The sequence below is a fragment of the Olea europaea genome, chromosome 17, assembly GCF_002742605.1.
Source record: "Olea europaea var. sylvestris chromosome 17, O_europaea_v1, whole genome shotgun sequence".
NCBI lineage: Eukaryota > Viridiplantae > Streptophyta > Magnoliopsida > Lamiales > Oleaceae > Olea > Olea europaea.
In genome coordinates, this window is record NC_036253.1 from 19,140,146 (window position 1) to 19,154,629 (window position 14,484).

At 32.2% G+C, this 14,484-nt stretch overlaps 1 protein-coding gene across 2 annotated transcripts; it reads right to left on the reverse strand.

The window, feature by feature from the left end:
* Positions 1-5,626: 5,626 nt before the first annotated feature.
* LOC111365358 lies at positions 5,627-7,245 on the reverse strand. 2 transcript variants are annotated; one of them, XM_022985848.1, is made up of 2 exons: positions 6,500-7,245; positions 5,627-6,400 (listed from the first exon to the last, which is right to left on the reverse strand). In XM_022985848.1, the coding sequence occupies exons 1-2, from the start codon at positions 6,954-6,956 to the stop codon at positions 5,949-5,951; spliced, it is 909 nt and encodes a 302-aa protein (XP_022841616.1). In that variant the 5' UTR covers positions 6,957-7,245; the 3' UTR covers positions 5,627-5,948. The 2 variants fall into 2 exon arrangements, with proteins under 2 accessions (XP_022841616.1, XP_022841615.1); XM_022985847.1 differs by having other exon boundaries at positions 5,627-6,418.
* Between the last annotated feature and the right edge of the window lie 7,239 nt (positions 7,246-14,484).

Here is a 14,484-nt window from a genome sequence, read left to right on the forward strand (position 1 = left end):
CCACGCTACCACAACCTCTATGACCACAACCACCGTTCCCACCACCGCACATCACCTCTCACCCAACTACCACATCACCACCATACCTACAACAACCCAGTATGACAGTGCCCTACTACCACCGTCGTGCAATCAACCCCTGTAGCACCTCCACTACTTCACATCGCGACGAATCGAGGCGGTTGCAAACACCCTCTTCACATTGCTGCCCTTCCAAATTCACCACCGTTGTCGCCACACCACCACCACCAAAATCCCCAAACTCAACGTGCAGAATGGAGCTGCCAAAGTAGACGAGGCTACAAATCGCGACTGCAGTGCGGGCAACAGACGCACTACCATCGCGGAGCGTCGGCAACAATTGAGAGATGATGCCATCGGAGAAGTTGAATGAAAAGAGATGGTCTCCGGTGGTTCTACCCACAATCATCGCGGTCAGCAATTGCGTACACCGGTGTTGTTGCTGCTACAAGGTGTCGTTTTGCCGAGTTCGAAGCCGCTGGAGATAGAAGACGATGTGGCGCTTGAGATTGAGAAGAGAGGTTGTGACGAGAGGAGAAATTAGGGTTTTGAAATGAAGTTTTTTAATTAATATCAATTTTTAAATATAAGATTTTCTGATTTTTGAAAGATTAAACTACCCATCTGATTTTAGAGTACATGATTTTTAAGGTAGGTTATTGTGTAATTTCCACAATGTTTTATAGTGATAATGTCTTGAACCTAATTTTGATGGGTTTTTCTATTGGGTCGAGTCGGATTCACTTGGGCAAAATTAAGATTGTTCGAGAAAATTGGCAGGCTAAATTATTTGGGTCTGGTAGGATCCACTTGATGGGTTGTGAAAAGTAATTATTATTAGATTTTACATCTAACATATGTTGCGATAAAGTATAGTTTTGCAACAGTGAATAAATGTTGCAAACAAAGTCATATTAATAGTTTCAATAACAGGCATCGAACGTTGCTAAATATAGTCACTGCAAAAGAGTTTTACAACAGGCAACGAATGTTCCTAAAGAGTATGTTTCCACAGTAGTCAATGAACATTACAAAAGAGCAACATATTAACTATTAAACAACATGCAATAAACGTTACTATAAGATGAGCTTTTGATCACATTCACTAGACATTGCAAAAAAGCGAAATATAAAATTTTTTTGTAACAGCGGAGGAATGTTGCAAAATAAAATATTAGCAACATGTACTTAAGAAATATTACCAAATCTCAATTATGTTAACAAATGGCAACATAGACTTATTAGAATATTAAGATAGAACCTTTTAGTAACACTCAATTAACAAATGTTGCCTTTTGTATGCTACAAAATGTCATTTTTGTTATAAAAAATTTGAGCATTAACATGGACGGGAAAAATGAAATAAAAAAATTTCTATCTTCCACATTCAAGATGAAGGATCTTGGATAAGTAGATATCATTTTGGGTTTCAAAATTATAGAAACTAGTGTGGGCTATTACTTGTGTCAATCACATTATATTGAAAATGTGATAAATAAGTTCAATCACTTGAACATTAAAGAGTTTAATACCCCTTTCTTTGATTCAAGCTCCAAACGCATAAAGAATGTTAAAAGACAATTGCTCAACTAGAATATGCAAGTGCTATAGGTAATTTTATGTATGCAGTTCAACGAGCAGATTAGATATAGCATTTGACAATTAGTAAATTTGTAGGTTTACGAGTAATCATAGCAATGAACATTGTAAGGTCATTGAAAGAGGTCTTAATTATTTAAAGAAATGAAAAACCTAGGTCTATAATATTTCAAATTCTTGACTATTTTTACTAATGATAATTGGATATCTAGCTATGCGAGAGAGTAAATCTACTTCAGGTTGAAGTTTACTCTTGGAGGATGTGCAATTTCTTGAAAGTCTAATAAATGAACAGGCATAACACATTCAATGATGGAATCTGAATTCGTAGCATTAGCTAACGCTAGGAAATAATCTGAGTGGCTTAAGGATCTTCTATATGAGATAACATTGGGACCAAGAAATACATCTTCGAATATCTGTCTTATGCAATAAATATAAAATGAGATATACAACAGAAAGCCTAGACATATGAATCTAAAATACGACTTTATAAGGAATTACGTTAACTCAAATAAAAATCTAGTAGGTCCTTTAAATAAATTTCTTAATAGAGATTTATTAATACCTTCTTCAAGTAGAATGGAGTTGAAGCTCCTCCGCTAAAAATATTCACCAATGACGTCAACCATACTTGTCATTACTAAAATAGTAATCCAAGGGTTCAAATGGTAATAGTAAGTCATTCAATTAGTCTATAATGTCAGCATCATAATTGTCGTAAGAATCATATCCTAATTAAATAACATTGGTTATTACGTAAGGGAGGGTTGAGCTTTAAGCTCTTAATGAAGTTTAGTACTAAGTATAAATATCTTTAAAAGTAACAAAGATGTTGAAAAAACTTCACCTAAATATACTTTGAAGTGATATCTCCTTAATAGAGAGTCGATGTTTCTCTTAAAAGTTTAACGAATAAAATAAGCGCAAAGTCATATTAGCGCTAAGTGAGTTTTAAGGAACTCATGAAACATATGAAATTTGTGTGTGTATTTTCACCGGTATCATCACAAGAAATAACTGGGTCAAAACTATTTGCAACCTATAATTTCAATTATACTTTGTGAAAATTATATTATGGTTAGATTTAAATTGAAAGATATCTAAACTTTATACATAAGTGTTGCTGGTTTGGATTTGTGATAAATATAATTTTGAACAAGTGGAGGATTATCGTAATTGATCAAAATCAAAATCATAGATGAAAGAATTGAAAATCAATTTTAAATCAAAACGTGGGCATTGAAGCTGAATAATTAGCCCATGCATGCACATGGTTTGCTTTTGCAAAATGTGCATGCATGTTTCACTACCATACATGCACATGGCTAGTGAAACTAAACTTGTTTCACAATTTGATTTTATGGAGTTTTTCTTGAAAAATGTTTCAACGTTTCATGAATAATTGTAACTCTTTCTGGTGTATTAATGGAAAACTATAAATAGGTGATAGATTACCATTTATAAATACAAGAAATCATAATTCAATCTCAACATTGAAAGGGTTTTTCCAATTCTTATATACACTTTAAACCTTAGAAGTGTTCTTCAAGTTCTTAAAAGAAAATGCAAGTGTTTTATTTTCTTCTTAAAGGCTTGTTTAAATTCTACAAATCATTTTTCTCGAGTCTCTTTAAGCATTAAAAATAATTCTAGAGAGGACAAATATCATTTGAGGATAATGTTTACGCCTACAAGTCTTATTTTCAGATTTTTGGTGTTTTTGCTGCTACATTTCTTCTTTTCTTCTATTTTTCCAAGTTTTTGGTGCAACATTAAGCTCGTGCAGGTGCATTTGGTGACCTTAACTTTAGGATTTCATCTTTGGCTTCTTTTGAGGGTGCAAGAAACATATAGGTAGCATGTACATGGATTCCTTTTCCATATGTTTTTTTATTGTAACTTCAATATTAAATTTTCCTCAGATGATGTTAATTTATTGACCTCAAAAACCTGCGCAACTTTGTTGTCAATTTTTTTTCCATCACGTACTTGCCTACCTATATGTTTCTTGCACAAATCGTTAGGCACCAAGATCACCAAATCAAGAAAAATGGATCAACTATATTCGCACTCCAACGTTCAAGTCAACTATCGGAATAAGAGAATACATAGAAAATTAGGTGTGGAGAGACAAATAACCAAAGATTTGGCCAAAGTTTTGAAAATGTGTGATCTTGTCTTGATTTGCAAGGACTAATAATGTTGACAGTGCTAACTTTCAGGGGTTGATGGGATTCATCTTTCCAATTTGACCTTTAGATGACCATGGGTTTCTTGCCATTAACAAGTCATCGTGCCTCACCTAAAGGTGGAGCTTAGCATTGTTACAACTTCATGTGAAGACCATAACAGATGATCTACCATATGATGCAAGGATCGTGATTTGATTCATTCCAATTGGGCGAAGGCCATAGCGAGGCACATGGCATGTGGAACCCTGCACCAATGTGGCGTTCGCTTGCCAACGTGGTCTACATGTGGATTCTAGGTATTACTCATTCACTAGTTCATCGTTGTAGGACACTTGTACACTACTAAGATGATCATTATTAATTAAAAAAAAAAAAAAAGGATCGATAGAATGTCTTTATTCTAACTTCATGTATATTAGTTATTTGAATTGTAATTTCCCTACTCACGAAAATTGGCACGTATGTTTATATATACAAGAATTGACATTAGTTGCTTGAAAACATGTGCGTTAGTTTGTCCTAGAAGTTTGTAGTATTAGCACTTAAATCATTGTAGGAATTGAACTTTTTATTTATTAATGAGTCAAAAAAGTAATAAATGATAAATTAACCAGCAAATGATATGATTGTTATATTTCTTATCAATAATCATATACTTAAAGGCTGATAAGAAAAAAGATTAAAGCTTCTGGATAGATTATATATAACTTGAACTGAAGAAAATAATTTCCTGCCAGCATATGGTTCACTTTAATTTTTTAAGACCACTACATTCAATTATTCACCTTCTTTCCCAGTTTGTTCCCTACAGCTGAATGATTTTCTAAAAGGTTTGTTGGAGCTTCATTATTATTTGTTATGTCATATCAAGAATCATGTCATAAAACTCTTAAATAAATCAATCAATCCTGGAACCATTTGCTATCATCAATAGGCTGCATTAGACATGATTAGACTAGATTATACAATAGACGAGAATCCAACATCCTATAATCATTTGGAATACGTTCCGTATGTAACATTAGACCGGAGTGGATGGTAATATAAACCAGACTACAATATCCTAAAGTCATTTGGAATATATTCAGTATGCAGTATTAGACAAGACTAAATGGCACAATATCTCGATAATCTTTTGCCCTGATGGCCATGGATGCTTTTGTTGAAATGTCGTTCTCCCAAATGAAAATCCTGATGTTTGGTAGGTAGTTGTGGAGATGCTTTACGGACAGTTTAATAGAACAATAAAGGGAGCCAAGAATGTTAATACATTCAGAATTTATTTTATACATATAAAAAGCATTGCCAAACATCAATTATAATTTATGTGTAGCAATATAGAAAGATTCTGCAATCTTGATTATTGAAATGCACACACAATGCACATATAGTTAAAAAAAGTACGTTATATCACCTGATGAAAGGGATCGCAAAATTAATGAGACTTGTGGTGGTATTAGACAGATTAATGGCATGTTTGGTATGAAGGATAGGATAGTACTCGACATGAATAAAGAGAAGGTAAAATCTTGATTATTTCAGATCAATCCAAACAGGCAATAATTGATTACCAAACATAACAAAGAGAAAAGGCTAAAAAGGAAGCATCCTTCCCTAGTTTGATACTACTATTACCAGTAGAATGATATTCTGCTAAGTGATAAACTAATCTCGGGAAAAGCTTGATAATCTTCTGCTCTAATGGCCATGGATGCTTTTGTTGAAATTTCGTTCTCCCAAATGAAAATTCTGATGTTTGTTATGTAATTGTGAAGATGCGAGTACATACTAGAATAATAAAGGGAGCCAAGAATGTTAATACATTCAGAATTTATTTTATACATATAAAAAGCATTGGCAAACATCAATTATATAGTACAATATAGAAAGATTCTACAATCTTGATTATTGAAATGCATACACAAAGCGCACACAGTAAAAAAAAGAAATACATAATGTCACCTGATGAAAGGAATAGCAAAATTAATGAGACGTGGTGATATTAGACAGATTAATGGCATGTTTGGTACGAAGGATAGGATAGTACTCAACATGAACAAAGAAAGAGAAGAACAATCTTGACTATTTCACTCATCAGATCAATCCAAACACGCAATAAGTGATTAGTAGAATCTACAGTCCTCGATTGATCATATCTTTGAATCTCTGATCGGATTCTTGCCTTTGTAACCGCATACTGGCATTGAATTTCTTGATGAAGGCCTCGACTTGTTTGTTGAATTCATCCACACTCATTGAAGGATCCCTCCTTAAACCACCTCGTTGCCTTATTGAAAATGCGTCGTTAAACGTCTCTGATTTCCTTAGCTCTTTCCAAGATGCTGGAATTGATGGCAACAATTCCTCCGGGTCGAGGCTTTGCACTGCTACTGCCATTGCCACTGCCCTCCTTCGTGGTGCCATGTTCCATGTCTCACTCTTCTTCAGTTGCTCCTTTGTAGCCTTATGTTTTCCTCCACCAGTTATTGCCATCCATGTTGCCTCCATTGTATCTTCTTCTTCATTATTTTCTAACTGTACCTCTTTCTCCTCTTTCATGGCTCTCTCTATAGTTTCAGCTAAACCTTCATCAGTAAATGATCCTGATGAAAATTCCTCAAATTTTTCATCAACAAGAATTTGATCTATAACATCTTGCCAAATTTGTGGAGGATTATGATCACCTTGGTATAAAGTTGTCTTCGCTTCCGTCGTTGGTGGTGGCGCTACCATTTCAGTAAAATCCCGATTCTGGTTCTGATTCTGGAGCTGTGGTGGTGGTGCTGGTGGCGGTGATACCAAAGGAGATTTATCGATTTGCATATCCTCGTCAACATCAACACCAGCATCATGATTATCAGTTTCGTGTCGTTGTAGACAGGAAGAAGCTGCTATCAACAAGACCATGAAGTTGATGATTATGCATATGTAGAGATGAGAAGACAAGAAGCATTTGCAGAACTTCCAAAATCCCACTAGACTCGAAACAACCATTTCACACGAATAAGGCATCAAGGATCCTTTAACCATCAGCAGAGTAGAAATAAGTCCTGCTGATAAAAGCAGAAGCTCCAAGGCCTTAATCGCGATACAAAATCTGCTATTCTTGTGTGGTAAACTGTCTACTAAGAGAAACGCCATGAAATTGAACTGAACTCAAGAACAAATTAGTGAAGTAGAAGAAGACAGAATTAAAGCAATTTGAAAGGACAAGAGGCTTTAGTATTCCAAAATGACACCAAACAAAGAAAGCTTTTACATATATAAACACAAGATTCCTTTGCTAATGCTCCATCTCTATTTAAATCTTAACCCCTTATGCGCTTTGGTTTTATATTGCTCTAACCAGCAACCTGATCAACCATTTTTAAACCTGCTTTAACAAGGCCAAAAGGCGTGGGGTGGCATGTGGTGGGGTGGGTAAAAAATTACAAATTTTCTCTAACAAGCTGTTAGACCATTGATTTAGCTTCTCTAGTCCTGTGACAATGCCAAACACTAGATGGAGATTAAGAATAGCATATAAAGGTATTATATTTGGAGTACCATGTTAAGTGTACGTGATAGGAGCATTGAAAAATAAAATGGATAATATTTTAATTTTGTATCATTTTTTATTATGTAATTACCTTCTAATTTATTGTACCAAATATCATATAAGGGATGAATAAATCAATATGTACCTATTTTATTAAAGTATATTATCAAATGAATGTCAATCATAAACATTTATCAATCCAACTTAGTAACTAGTCATGTTAATTGAAGGAAAAAAAAATGTGGGTTTATGTTTAAATTTACTATATTCAATGTAAGAAGAAGAAATCGACTTGTCATTTTTAACTTTTCTCGACGAAATCTTTGTTTTACCTATTTTTTCATGTAGTATTGAAAGTTTATATTCTTATTTGATTTCTCTATGCGTTTCTTTTAATATTTCTATTTTTTGCATGGTACATATATTTCGAAAATTAGCTATAGTTGATGTGCAAAATTTGAAAGCTTTAATGGGTTTTCAAATAGTTTTCCATTAAAACTGAATAAATTTCTAATCAAGAACACCCCTTTATAAGTCAAGCAACACAAATATCAACTTGTCTACATGATTAAGATAATATAATCAGTCATGTCTGCATGATTAACATAAACCTTCTGTCCTTTTGCCTGGTAACATTTTTATAGTCAACTTGAGCTTTCTTTGAGATGAATTATTTTTTCCTTGTTAGATAATGAGTCAAAATCCATCAATTATATTTTGCACCGATCGCTTTTTAGCCTCCGTTTGGTAGCAATTTTTCATCCTAAAAAATCAATTTTTTTTACCATTATTTCACTATTCATTCCGTCATTTTGGACTTCTTTTCTCACTGATAGAACCAACTTTTTTCTCTAACGATCAAAAAATCAATTCTCATCATCACTATCGAATATACCCTTAATTTTTTAATCCATCTGTAGATGATTTTACTTATAAGTCTAATAAACACTTTGTCCCCATATATAGTCCACTAATGATTGTGGAGAAGAAACCTATTGATTTTTTCATGAAATTTATCCAGGTCATTATATTGATATCAAAAATTTCCTTTTTGTTGCATTCCTTTTTATTTAAATTATTGTCCCCAATCTTCTTTTATTGTCTCAATTATGTTCTTTCCTTTTTTTGTTGTTGTGTTATTCTATTGAATTGCACATCTAGTGGATGATATGATTTATGTCCAAATATACTTTTAGCTTGAATTAAAATGATGAGCAGATATTATTGTAAATTTTTGTATTTGTTTTTCATTTTTCTTATTTAAAAATGAGGAATGAGCCCCTATAAAACTTGATGTTGGGCAATTAAGTCTCTTTACGCCCTCAAGACCGACTTTTTGATTGGAAATCTGCATAGACAAAACATACTAATTAATGAAAGGTTAATGATAAGAATGCAGCTAAAAAACTTTGGATGCTAATATGACAATAAGCAAAGGTTAAAGATCTTCAATGCAATTAAAAAATGAAATATGATGACAATATAACTATCCATTTATTAATCCTTATTTCTAAGTTACGACTATCCAAGAAAATGTATAAAGATATGAAAACATTGAGTTACATTTAGATCTATAAAGGTAAATCGGCCGCGGTTCAACCCTTATTTTTAATTTTTTTTTTTCAATAGAATATAAAAAATATTTAAAGAAAATAATTATTGGACCCACTAAGCCACTATTAGTTGTTTCCAATTAGTTGGCTTAGGGGTCTGGCGTTTAATTTGTCTAATAATAGGGAACAAGTTCCACGAATAATGTGGCGTGCAATGGCCCTTTATAATTATGATTTTCAGGTATTCTTATCACTACAATTGGCTATTGTCTGGATCACTACAAATTAAATGTTTGTAAATATACAATTAAATGAATTGTAACCAAGAATGTAGTTTTCTTGTATTATTCCTCTATGTTATGTTTAAATATAGTGGGAATGAAATCAAATAAAACTATTACTAGGCAACTCATTTGATCTCAATGGATCTTTTTTTCTCTTTAAAGCCTAGAAGAAAGGATCGGTTCAAGTTAAATTACTCAAGTTGTATTATCGAGTGATGCAAGTCGATTGTTATCCAACAATTGTTTTTATATGATGTCTTGGTATTTAAATTTAAATTAATAACTTTGTAATATTTGGGTCCTAATTTATGAATTGTGTTGAAAAATCCATCTGATTGATTGCTTAGCAAGTGACCAAAAAACTAAATAAGAGGACAATTACACATCACTTTCTTTTCAATAGAAGATTCAAAATTCAAGGAAAAAAAAATCTTCTCTTTTTACTAACCCATCTACTAATCTTTCAGTTCCCCACCCTGCCTTGTCACTACAAAGAGAAAAAGGGATGGCAAAAGGGGGGTCGTGATGGGAAATAGAATGACAAGAAATGAGGGGGGAAGGGCTACGTTGAAAAGGGAGTGGTTGGGACACGGATTGCACCAAAAATCTGCTAAAAATAGTGACAATTTTGTCGAGGCATGTTAAGCGATATAATTTCACATTGAATAAAGATGAAAACGAAGACCAATTTATAAAGATTTGGATTACTTTTCTTAACAATATTGACCTTTTAAAATGGAACCACAAATCTTATCAAGAAGGGTGAAAAATATCACATGAAACCCGGGAAAGTGACTTTTCTCTTCTTTCGATGAATCACGTGCCTAATGAAATGCATTTGACGTTTTAACAGAGAGTTTGATGGACTCTACATGTGGGGACTCCAATACTATGGAAATTAATATTAAGTACTCAAATTACAAATTGAAAATCATAGTGCTATTAAGAAGAGCCCTCTTAAAAGTCTTCTTTTCGAAGGTACATTCAATTCAATTTTCAGATATATTTAGGAATTATATGCAAATCCAGGATGAGTTTTTCTTAGATTATCTCAAGTTGGTTCTGGTTGAATTAAACATATCTTAGTCAAATTCTACCATTTTGAGACATAAATAATATTTCAATGCTTTTTTTTTTCTTTTTCTTTAAAACTAATTTTAATAACTTTTATATCTTATCCAAGCTTTTATTAAAAAGATTAATGTTATTTGTAGTCGCTCAATATCATATTTTCGCTTTACTGGCATACATGTTGGGATAGTGATTTGACATAATAATGTCGTAGTTTTTTATTGTTTTAAGCATCAAATAACTAGCCGCCACATGTATGTAGTGTAGGACAACTACGGTAGTAAGAGACTTCAAATAACATTATTATACTGAATGGTCAAGCAACCTAGATTATTGCAAATGAATTAATATTTCTTTTGCAAGAAAACAAAGGAATTTATTAACTTATGTCGTCGCAAACTTCAGACGAAATTGAAATCAAAATACAATGAGTTCACATATTTTCATACATGAATTAATTGCCAATGAAACAAATTTATGAACGACTTCATCATCAAAACAGGTGTAAAATGACAAGAACCACAACCAATTTCATTTAACACGCCATGATATCCACACACCTCCCCCCCAAAATAAAAAATAAATCCTAAAGCAACTAATTCATATGAATAATGCTATTTGAAGTCGCTTACTACCACAATCTTTTTACGTAGCATATATATTGTGGTTAGTGATTTATTGCATAAAATAATAAACAAAACTATCATTCAATTTACTAGCCGTCAAATGTATGTCATATAAGATGACTACGATAGTGTGGGACTGCAAAGAGTATTATTCAATTCATATTTGAATACTTCTAGAATTTAAAAGACTACATAAATAAAGAAATGGAGTAGCTATATAGCCTTATCTCCTAATCCTTTGGGTGCATGAATTTGGCGAAAATGATAAAGACATTTGAATTATCACATGTAAGAATACGGGTCACCCACAAGATATTGGATGCATTGATCGATTATTTTCATGATTTCACTTTACTAGAAGCTATTAATTAAGGTAGGATCATTTGATTGCACCTATAGTTCTATGTTCTATTTTAAAAATTATGAATGTTAATGGAAAACAAAACATTTTTACTGATATATTTGAAGGGTTTCGTGATAATTAATTAATGAAAAAAATTTCAAATAGGGTCAAAAATTATTATCTATTTTTTGTTTTCATCCTCGACCTTTATTCGTTGATAACATTTTCCTCTCTTGACACTTAGTCTAATAAATATTATGACATTTTAAATAATTAAGAAAAGCGGACCATAGACTCTTTTTTTTTTATACACTAGAGAAAATTTATTTGACGAATAATGTTATTTGCAATTGCTTACCATCGTAGTCGTCATATATGGCATACATGTGACGATTAGTAATTTGTTATATAAAGTAATAAAAAAAATTACCATATTAATATATCAAATTACTAACTGCCACAGAGGACGATTACTGCAGTGAACGATTGCAATTAGCACTACTCTTATTTGACAAGTTATTTTATATATCAATTTCTCTCGAGTTAGTCACTACTATCAATATATGTGCTACGGCTTCGAACCCCGTACTTAAGCTTTACTAGATCGATTAATTAACCAATAGTCATCCATTCACAATTTAAAGTGGTACTCTTTTGTTCATAAAATATTAAACCTTAAAGTCATTAGAATGATTAGTTATATAGAAGCAAATAAACCAAAAATCATTGATGGCCACTTAGCTAATTTATCGTGGGAGATACTTTGGATTAGTCTTTTTTATATTATTGTTCAATCAATATAGAGTTGAATAAAATCTCAAAGCGTCACCATCTTGAGTTAAATTGCTTATATGAAAAAGAGAGTATGGCATTCTAAATGCTATGTTACTATTTCATATTATGGCACTTCTTGATGTTATCTATGACTTGTATTGATTCTATTCAGAAATATTGATCGTCATTTACAGTAGTTCGAAGTTACCTTATGTCCAAATGCTACTATTTAGATTGATTGTACTCCCGAATTTGTTGTATTATTCTCTGTGAGAATAAATTCACAAAAGTTCTATAGGGCCCTTACATTGGGGTGAACCCCAAGTAAATATTTTATTGTATAAAATATATCACCCACCACTCTGTTACGTGTAATTTGTAATACTTCTGTAAAAATTTTCCGGTACATGTAGACTAATTCAATTTGTTTGGCACGTTGCGTGGGGTATTTAGCTTAACAAAAGTTGCCATCGAGTTTTTTATTGTTTTAAAAAAAGAATGGCTTTATAGGAAGAAGAAATTGAAAACCCTATATGAGACCCTATCCACTTGATTATACAAAGCAACAGTAGGTGAATGAGGTGAGACGCATTTCCCTATTTTGACTGACAAACTAACAATCGTAATCATGAGTATTATTGGTCACATTATTCACAGATGTCAGTATTTGTTAGGGAGGGCATAGTGGAGGCCGGTGGTGGTGGGCCACCGCTCTCCGGCGCTGCTGTGAAAGCTTTTGTATTCTTTATGCTCCATTAAGGAAAGCTTGTCCCGTAGTGGCTTTTCTATGGGTCCATTATAGGGCCTAAAACTGCATCAAAGCTATAAAATCAGGAGCTAAACGGCTACATTGTGGCCCGTTTGATTGCCATTTTTGTAAGAATGATAATAAAAAATATAGTTATCACAGAATTATATAAAAGATAAAAAATCAAATATGATGAATTAATATGATGGATAAGGGTCATATATTTTTCATTTTTGTGACCAAAGAATGCAAATCAAACGGGTATGTATTAGGATTGTACGGAGGTAGAAATGAAATTAAAAATTGGTGGACATGTTATGGAAATATGTAATTTCGAGAAAAAAAAGTTAAAATAAATATTATTAATTTTACTATTTAAATTTCAAAAGATATTTAACATTAATTTAAACTCTAATCACTTATTAGTATTTGTAATATAAGATCAAAAACTTAAATTATGTTAATTTTTGGCTGAAGCACGTAACAAAACTAATTATTATTTGAAGACCGCAACAAAGTCCATGATAAAGTCTAATTCAAATCGTAATTTTTAAATATTACGATCAAAAGGTTCCTTAAATTTCTTTAGACATTTCTTCTGAATATTCCGAATTTCATCAAAAAAAAGGAAAACAAAAAAAACTTTAAACTTAGGCTCCCGTTTGTTTCCCATTATTTTTCCATTAAAATAAAAAATATGATCATTATCCATCACATCAAGTCACCATATTTGACTTTATATCTCTTGTGTGAAACTCATAACGGCTATATTTTTCATTCTCATTTTTACATTAATGTATACCAAACGAGACAATTTCGATAACATGTTCGAGATGTTCCATAGAGTTTTGCTTTACCAATTTATATAGAAATTCAAAAATATTTCGTGCAATATATCTATAAAGATTATTCCATAGTGGAGGACAGACTTTGATGCCAAGCTAAGCATTCGACACTAGGATTTTGAATAGCCTAATAATTGGATGGCCTTTTTCTCTCTTTAGGGTTTTCTTCATTTTTCTTTATTGGATCATAACTTTAAGTTATTTTAAAGGATATTTTTATTGGTAATTAGTGGTTACTTATTTTAATTGTTTGTCTTGACTCAATCACCTTACATACAGGTCAAGCTTATGATAGTGATTACTTATTTGAAAGCAAAATTTATGTTACTTTAACAAATTTCATTAGATAATACACTAATTACTTATTGTGTTATAATTAAGAAGATCTTAAGAGGGAAAGGTTTTTCATCCCTTCTTTTTCTCTGAAAAAAATTCAACTACATCCACATGATAATTAATAAAATATTAGAACAAATCTGACTCTCATGGGGTGATCGAGTTGGTGGAGAAAGTGAGCGCAGAGACCTTTGGTTACGAGTTCGATCCCCTTACCAACACTTTCTTGATCGAACATGTCGCATAGGGCTTGCCTATTACGGTTTACCTGACTGGTGTAGCTTACAGGCTATTGCGTCAGTTCAAGGATTTACCCAGTGTGCACCCGAAGGGTAACGGCTTCGGGTTTTTTTGTCATAAAAAAAATAAAAAAATATAAAAAATTAGAACAAATATATTTAGGTCATTACTAATCAAAATAAATTACTTGATATACAAGAATTTGACTTTGAAGTCAATTAATTGCCATCCTCCTTAAAGCGTTTAGTTCTTCAATTTCTAATTCATAATTAGCTCGAGATTGACCAAATTTCATGGTGCGATTCTTGAAT

Bases quoted from the DNA above. Each gene is read 5' to 3' on its own strand.
- LOC111365358 (XM_022985847.1), bottom strand. From the start codon at position 6,956: ATGGCGTTTCTCTTAGTAGACAGTTTACCACACAAGAATAGCAGATTT. The intron at 6,419-6,499 runs GTGATCATAATC...AATTTTCATCAG, and splicing joins GAAGACAACTTTATACCAAG to GATCATTTACTGATGAAGGT.